This window comes from Seriola lalandi, unplaced genomic scaffold (genome assembly GCF_002814215.2).
Source record: "Seriola lalandi dorsalis isolate HSWRI2012SDOR001 ecotype SW California unplaced genomic scaffold, Sedor1 jcf7180002054656, whole genome shotgun sequence".
NCBI classification, from domain to species: domain Eukaryota; kingdom Metazoa; phylum Chordata; class Actinopteri; order Carangiformes; family Carangidae; genus Seriola; species Seriola lalandi.
The window spans coordinates 225762-234931 of record NW_019525209.1 but is presented as its reverse complement, the minus strand read 5'-3'; the positions used below and the strand labels follow the sequence as shown (position 1 = coordinate 234931).

General features: G+C 39.3%; 1 protein-coding gene across 1 annotated transcript in view; it reads right to left on the bottom strand.

Annotated features, from left to right (window-relative positions):
- The window catches only part of LOC111665623 (cell adhesion molecule CEACAM5-like), a gene marked incomplete at its 3' end in the record, with an annotated part of 16788 nt that overhangs the window by 1112 nt on the left and 6506 nt on the right, over positions 1-9170 (bottom strand). The window contains exons 6-10 of the mRNA XM_087177804.1: positions 8691-8966; positions 8335-8592; positions 7765-7846; positions 7612-7672; positions 7007-7188 (exon numbers count right to left, since the gene is read on the bottom strand). Coding sequence (XP_087033930.1) covers positions 7007-7188; positions 7612-7672; positions 7765-7846; positions 8335-8592; positions 8691-8966 — 859 coding nt within the window. The remainder of the gene's footprint in view (positions 1-7006; positions 7189-7611; positions 7673-7764; positions 7847-8334; positions 8593-8690; positions 8967-9170) is intronic.

Below are 9170 nucleotides of genomic sequence, written 5' to 3'. Positions count from 1 at the left end.
GCTCCAACACTTCTCACTGTGAGTTTAAGACAAAGATGTCTGTCATGTTGTTATATATTGTTATATATATGTTGCTGAGGTAAAGTCATGTTTTTCTCCTATGGTCTCTTCCTTTTTATTCACTTTTAAACTCATGATGTTAATAATGTTTCTGGCTTCTTGATGTAGTTGCTGTATTAAGCCACAGTGAACACAGACATGGAGAAGTCCAAACAGAAAACCATTGGACCTGTGAATCTTAATGCAGCTGTAATGAACAGTGTGAGAGGACGAAATTTTTATTATTAGAGCGTGTGAAACTTGCTTGTTTAGTTTCCTCTCTGTTCACGCTGTGGTCAGGTTGGTGTTTAGTATGTATGTATATCCACGTGGTTGCTACTATATGTGATAGTAGATCAGGAAGAGCAGGTCACTGTTGACCATACAGGATGTGGAAACATCACACTGACATCAAAGAGTAACACATTTAACTGCCAACGTTTGGTTATTTTGAGCCTTGGTAGATGTGATCTTGTTCTCTTAAACTGAATGTACAGACATTTGTAGATTAACTCTTCAGTTACTGAATCCTTCAGATGAACCACTTACAGCTCCATTTATAAAGTTAATTCAAACAGCACAACTCTAACTGTGCAATAATACTCACCACTAACATGTTGAGGTCAAAGATACTGAGAGATGCTGCATGTGTGAAAACACTGAACAGATCTAAGGACTTTGGTTTAACAGCACAATAAAAAAACAGCTAAACAAGTGATGATAGAGAAAAATCACATTAGAAAAACAACATTAACTGCACGTTTATTTATTCATCCTGTTTCAGCTTGTTCTCAGTAAGTTTACTGAACGTCCTACAGAGTAAATGTAGATGTACAGTACCTGGTACAGTGAGGAGGAGGACGACAAATCCACTTGATGCTGCTGTTAAACTCATAGCTGCTCCTCTCATCTCTCTGTGTGACTCCAGAGACAATCAAACAATCAGCTGGTGAACAATGAATGAAAGAAATATCAATATCATCGAAGAACCAAGTCTCTTCTTACAAGAGAGGAAGGTGATGTTCCTCTGTGCAGAGGACAGAAGTCAAGCTGTTAAAAGAAGACGATTCCTTCCTCTTTACATTATGAATATTCATGAAGTCTGACAAGTCTGACTAAAAGTAATTTTGTCGCCATTTTTTAGAGAACAGGTAAAAATGTTTTTGGCAGGATGTTGCGTTGACCGTCGAACAATTGGTTCTTAAACAATTGGTTGTCAGACCTTTTCTTGTAAGAGACCCCACACTGATATGCAACAAGCTGTGGACCCACATTTGATGCTTGTGACTCACCAGCTACCAGGCTAAAAACTCATTTACTGACACTAACCACAAATTGGAGTCAAATTAGAATATATTTGTAGATAAAACTGACATGACAGTAATTTTACACAACTTACTAACACACACTACATGTACCTTGTGTTTAGAGTGAAGGAGAAATGAAAAGTCACCTGATGAAAACATGAATACTTTTAATCCTATTTAGACTGGAGTAGTGGTGCACTTCAGCCTCTTGTGGCTGAAATGAGTATTACAACAGTAAACACTATTCATGAATAAGAGACCAGTAGTGTCTCTCTCACACACACACACACACACACACACACACACACACACACACACACACACACACACACACACACACTTCTCTTCTGAACTCTTGAGTGCCATCTTCTGTTCATAATGGTGAACTGCAGTGTGGTGGACTTATCTGACCCAAGGCTGATGGTGTCTTCAACGTACATCTCATGCCACGTAAAGTGCTGAGAGTTTTTCATCTCTGATGCTACAAATATAACTATGAACATTTTAGTTAAGGTGTAATATTTCAGGCCATGACATGTACTTTGTGCCACAACACCTACTTTTTCCAACAAATGCAACAAGTGACGCTTTACACCCCATGAAAGCGCTCACACAACACAAATGTTGACTGTATTTTAATCCTATTTTACTCTTACAAAATATATATATGAACTATCCGATGTTGCTCTTTACGCTGCAGCATGTCACAGTTCTTCTAATATCAACTGAAGTGAAGTTTCAGGTCATTTCTTTTAGAGCTAACATGCATTAAAGGTTCAGTTCATTCAAATTCCAAAAACAGATGCAGAACTCTGGCGGTATTCGACTGTGCAGGTTGACTAATGAAATCACAACTATGTGCGTGGCTTGACAAACACAGGGGTGAGTCACAAAATTATATTTTTCAAATGAAGGTCAACCAACCGTTTAACTTCAAGACAAACAGAGAATCAAAGAAAACAAACCGGCAGAAAATAAACATTATAAATGACTTACCGTTGCTTGTTGGGGTTCCTTCATTAGTGGACACACCTGTTGAGATAGGTCCTAAGCATAGTAAGAAAAATATTTGGTTGGTCCGTAGCACAGTTTTTTCTGTCAACTTAAAAAACATAATTGCAATAATAGTTCAATACTCCCCATATATGAGCACCATGGTGATTCACAGGAAATAACAGGATATTTTTACAGATCAAAGCTTTGTAGAAGTAGTTTGTCATCAGAGCATTTTCGGGCCCATTGGTCCCATGGAGTGACGCATGACAAAACCTGTCCAGGTCTATGGTTTCTGATCCGAACATCTGCAGCGTGCCTCAGGAGAAATTCCAAGTCACCAGTCAAAGATTGCTTTTTTTAACCTTTTATATGTTGCAGCCTTACGCTAAAGTCAAAAACTGTTTTTCTTTTTACCTCATCTACACTCTATACCCCATAATGACAAAATATAGACATTATTGTGACCATCAGATTACTGGTCAGCTCTTTCACCAAGGCCCTTCTCCCCTGATTGCTCAGTCTGGCAGGCAGCTCTAGAAGAGTCATGGTTGTTCCAAACTTCTTCAGTTTAAGAATGATGGAGGCCACTGTGCTCTTGGGAACCGTCAATGCAGCTTTCACCAGATCTGTGCCTCAACACAATCCTGTCTGAACTCTGCAGGCAGCTGCTTCCCCCTCATGTCTTGGTTTTTGCTCTGATATACATTTTCAGCTGTGAGATCTTATATAGACACCTGTGTGCCTTTCCAAATCAGGTCCAATCAATTCAATTTACCAAAGGTGGACTCCGATCAAGTTATAGAAACATCTCAAAGATGATCAAAAGAAATAGGAGGCACCTGAGCTGAATTTCAAGAGTCAGAGCAAAGTGTCTGAATATTTATGTCGATGTGATTTAATAAGTTTGCAGAAATTTCTAATCAGTTTTCACTTGGTCATTATGGGGTAATGATTGTAGATTGACAAGGGATTTTTTATGTTAGCATAAGGCTGAAACATAAAAATCTGAAAAAAAATGAAGGGATCTGAACACTTTGTGAATGTCCTTTAAATAGAAGACTGAAGTAAACTCACACACTGAAGCAGAAGGGAAATCCTCATGTCCTTGAGGAGCACAGGTAACGCTGTCCACAGACTGAAAGCAGCCTTTAAAAGAAGGTGTTTCTGCCCAAGTATTCTGTCCATTCTTGTACCAGTTGTAGGAAGAATGATCAGGTAGACGACAACTGCTGTGACACTTCAGCTCTGCCCATTCCTGATACTGTAAGATGATGACTTGATCACCTGCAGCTGTAGACCTGGTTTTCCAAAGAAGAAAAGGAAATGTAATTTCTATTCAGCATGTAAACATGGATGTCAATTTTTGCCCCTTGGCAACAATATATGGTGAAATATATATATATATATATATATATATATATTCTGACCCTGTATCACTGTAACACAGAGCACAGCAGGAACCACAACCACATTTGAATATTGTGGAGCTGCATCAGTTCGTAAACCTGCAAGAGAACTGAACTCATTCCAAACTTACACAACTACTTTGTCTCCTTGACTCAAACTGGGATGATTTGAGAGCCTAAGAAGATTGCAGTGCTAACATGAACCATCATTGTCTAATCCCACCTGAGGCTGCTCTGAATAAATGTGCTACACGCCCTTTAGTGTAAATGTGGTTATACATTACCTGGCACAGAGAGAAGGAACACAACAAAACCACTCGCTGCTGCTGTTAAACTCACAGCTGCTCCTCTCGTCTCAGTGTGTGGCTTCAGAGACAATAAAACACATCAGAAAATAATTCATGTAAAGAAGTTATATATTAGTCACATCAAATTGTTCCACTCACAATGTAGAAAGGAATTGTCTTGACCTCGTTATAGAGGAGAACCAGCAGTAAAGACGTCCTTCCTCTTGACATTATATATGCAGCGTGGACCACAGGCCAGGAAATAGTCGGTTCTCAACAGACAACGGAAAGTTTGATGAATACTCTAAGTTGTCAGTTTATTAGTGTGGTGGAAATCTGTGTAACAAAAGACAATGACGAGGATCTGTTTTTCTCTGACTTTATTAAAGCATTTAGCAAACAGAGATCAAAGGTCTCCACAGCGATGAGCACAGAACTTTACACACAGCAGTGAGCGTGTAAGGGAGGGCCTGTCCCACAAAGGTCACAGTTCATTGCTAGTAACCTTCATCTACCTCATGTTAACCACAGAACATGCTGCTGCCTCGTCTCCACTGAGGCGTCTGATGCATCAAGTTTGTCTTGCACTGGTTGTGTGTTTTTTAATGTCTACTCTATGTGCCCTTTAAACTGCCCTCTGGGGACAAATAAAGTTTACTGAATTGAGTACTGCAATAAATCCTGCATGAAGGATTCAATGTTCAGCTTTCAGTGAAAGAGGTGTTGATTCAACTGTATGATTTGCATTTTGGAGGGTGCAGTCTGTGCTGTTGTTCACCTGCACGTTGTTACGCTGACAGTTGTTCATATTATTTCGTCCACCCCATTCAAAACAATGAGGGTAGGCCAAACAATAGACACACCTCTTTGTATAATGCAATACAGTTCAACAGTTTCAACAAAAACTGAACATGAGAACCTACATGGAGGATTTACTGCAGGACTGTTGTATCTGACTCATTAGATTTTACTAGGTGTTCCTAATAAACTGACAACTGAGTGTATATCACTCTACACTACAGGAGACACTGTAACTGCCTCGACTCCATGACTTAAACGTGTTAAATGTTAGTATCTTAGTTTGAGACATAAAAAGTCCTGGTATTACTGACTCACGGTTGCATGCCTCCGATCTCTCCTTCCTAAGTTACAGCGGTACATAAAAGCCACACATCTCTTTGCTGAACATTATGTCACAGTGAAGTTTAGCTTTGATATGAAATGTCATCACTTCATTTTAGCCTTATAGACATTTGAGATAAATTGTCTCATAATTAGCGCATGAATTTGTGAGTGATGGCAGAAAAGGTGTTTTTATGAGGTCACAGTGACCTCTCATCACTTCATCCTCCAGTCCAAATGGAAGTTCCCTCCCTTTCTGCAACAAAGGTAGTATAAAATAAAAACGAATGTTATGTAAACCACTATATTGTTACTCTATCCCTACTTAAAAGCAAATCATGGTGCTGCTTGTTCAGCTTATTGCTCTTAGCACATGGTAATAACTGAAGGAGACTCAGATGAGTGTATTAACATGTTGCTCAGCTCCTCTCTTCTAACAGAGCAACTGCCAAAGCAGAAACCCATTGTGATGTCACAGAGGAAAACGCTCATGGTTCACTCAAACAACACGATGCAGAGCAGAGGACAAATGTAGTCATGATGTTTCCAGTACACACAGGTATAGAACAAAAACCGGCGAGCCATATAATCTTCTGTAAGAATAAACAGAGAAGAATAAACAGCAGGAGAGTGTGTAAAGATACTGACAAGTGATATTTGAGTGAAAATTAATCTATTAAACTGGTTAAAATGGGAGAGCAGTAAAAGATATTTTGTATATACAGAAAAGATAAAGTTGTGCTTGAAAAGTTGTTGGAAATGATTTACCATCAGTACAATATGTCTCTTTACTAACATCTAGTGGCAGAAGCAGGAAACTACAACCAATTAGCAAATTAACATTCTCCTCCACAACCCCAATGATTTAAAGGTGGTGTGTTTTATTTAGCTGTTTCACCTACATGTTACAAGCTTATTACCCGTTAGCACACTGATACAGTACTCTAGAGATAAGTCAGAGGCTGGGTTTTACTTCTGTCTTGTTGACATGAAATAAATATTACTCAGATAACTGTCCACACCTCCAAACAGAGAACGACTCAGGAGAGGAGGTGCCTTGTTGCTCATTTGAAAAATATATATCCAGAAACACACACATATTGCAGTGCTAAAATACAGCGTGAAGCCTAATGTTAACGAAAAAGAAGATGAACAGGTGGTGACAAATGTTATATACAAGAAACTTGGTGGTGGACAAAACTGTCACCCAGCAGAAAGACCCAGGTCTCAGCTTGAGGGAGTTGTACCTCTGGCTTGGTTGTGCATTCCAGCAAAAATACTTATCCGTGTCCACAGATGGGAAACTGGTGCAGGATGATGTTTCACCATTCAACTCCTGTGGGTCTGTAGGAACATCTGCATAGAGGCGGGAGGAGGAGATCAGACCAGAGCTAACAGGCCTGTCGTGTCATAAAAGTCACATTCAAACTTTATGCAGTAATTCATGAACTCTCTAGCAATTAAAATGCAATTTGTGTTGCATTTTTTTGATGAGACAACGGTTTAAAACTCATTGTGATTTTCTTTCATAAAAACAATGGAAAAAATATATATATACCATGGATGGAAAGTAGAGAGTCACTGTTTTTTGCAGGGTTTGTTGACTGTGCTGTACAATGTAGCGGGATCCTCTGGAGCTTCCTGACCTCTGGTTCTGACAGGGAAAGAAATTCAATTAGGCAATTGTGAAGATATATATATAGATATATACATTTATGTATTTATATATATATATATATTCTGGTATTAATGTAAAATATACAAACATCCTAACAAGTATCATAAAACATTGCAACAGAATAAAACCATCATTGATATTGATATTGTTCGAGTGTGAGGAGCTGCTCACCTCGCGGCCGCACTGGCGCTCTTAAATACGACAGCAGCATACTCGACCATTTCTTCTTCTTCCTTCTTTTTCTTCTTGTGTCTTCGGGGCGGAGCTGGTCTGATATTAGAGGAAACGGAGTGGTCTTTGGAAAAGTGGACACTGGCATAGAGAACGTTATCCTGCTGTTCTGCTGGCTGGATCTGTCGTCATTGGACAAAACAGATGAATTATTCATTTTACAGGCGTAGATGATCCTCTGAGAGACAGTGTGTAGGATTTTATTCAAAGCAAAGAGAAAAAAAAAATAGTGAAGCAGACTTTTTAGAGAAATGAATGGTGCTGTTCTTGATTTAAGTCCTGGTCATGAAAAGCAGATAATGACGTTGATAAGTGTTGAAGTTTGGTAGAACCTGTTCATAGGGATTTCATAGAAAGTTTAATCAAGACTCCTACAATCTTTAGTTTCTAGCTCAACTATAAAAAGTAACTGACTGAACCACACCTGGTGTTACATTGTGGCCAAACTTCTTAACCAAAAGTCAGTTCTCCCTTCATTGTTTGCCCATACATGAAAACAGGCAGGTTTTCTTTTGCACTGGAGTAGGTCGGTTTTCATTTCTCACCTGTTCCCTGTCGACTCGTCTCTCTCCAGGCTCAGACCCCTGCTTGAAGACCCTCTTTTTCCTGGTCAGGAAAATTAATTCAAAATGTTAACTCAAGAGCTAAACTCACTGCTAAAATGAACATACATTGTTTGGTGAAACAGATCTGCTCACATGATCCAGAGGAAGACAGAGGTGAGTATAACTGCCAGGACAATAGCAGAGACTGCTGCAACACCATATAACTTCCACGCTCCTAGAAAGAGTGATCAAATGAAAAACAGATCAAATTAATCAGGCTGTGACGTGAAGTTACCCAATATAGTAATAATGTGGTTTAAATCTTGCAGCCGTTCATGGTGTACTACGTGCCAGTTTCAAGTTCATGAGGCCAAAGGAAGAAAGTTGAGCTCCAACCTTCAAAGATGACTACAGCTACCACCAAGTCTGACTAGCATTACATACTTCAGTCAAAGCTTCAACTCTTTTTTATATAGTTAGGAGTAATTCAAAGTGGAAGGGACCAGAGAAGTGTTCACAAGCCTTGTAGCTAATAAAGATACTGTCAAATTGTACTTAAGTAGTTTTAACCATGGAGGTGGAAAGAGCAGAAAATGTGTCTCTGAATCTTTTTTGTCAGTGTTGGAGGGCATCTAGCAAGGATCTATTCTGTCATTTAGATTAAGGACTTTCACTAAATTTGGGTAATATGCATGAAGGGTTATGAAATCCAGCCTAACTTACCCCCCACAACAGTCAGATTTAAGGTGGAGTTACGACGTCCTCTTGTGTTCTGGGCTTCACAGTAATAATTCCCACTGTGTTCAGGTCTGAGGTCAGTGATGGTGAAGATCTGTCCTGAAGCTTTTGGTGAGTCTTCATTCTCCTTGTACCAGGTGTAATTAGCTGCTGGGTTAGCATCACTGCTACAGGTCAGAGTCACTGAACTGCCCTCACTGCCCTTCCCCCACTCAACTGAGGCAGAGAGAAGTTTAGGAGCATCTGATGAACAGAATATGAAGACATTTCATTAATATTGTCATGTATGATTCCGATGGAGTTTTTTACCATGGAAAATAAAACAGACTCATGTGACTTACATTGGACATCTATAAATAGAGATGTAGAGTTGATCTGTCCGTATTGATTCTCAGACTTGCAGTAGTACTTCCCTCTGTCCTCAGAACTGATGGAAGTGAAATGATAAACTCCTTCTGGTCCTTGAAACAGTTTCAGGTTCTCCTTGTACCAGGTGTAATTAGCTGCTGGGTTAGCATCACTGCTACAGGTCAGAGTCACTGAACTGCCCTCCACTATCTCACCAGAGGGACTCACTGACACAGAGAGAAGCTTTGGAGCATCTGGAGGAGGAGATTTTACACAGGTTAATTATAAAATCAGCCCAACGTTGCCAATAGTGAGCAAAACATCTCCATCAAAACTGCTGAAACATCTCAAAGCATTTGTTTTCAGAAAGACTTTTCAAGGGACTAAAAACAAAAAATTGAGATTCATATACAACATGTTATATTTTTCAATAAGCTCCTTCCTTTGACTCACATTCCACATCAATAAATTTG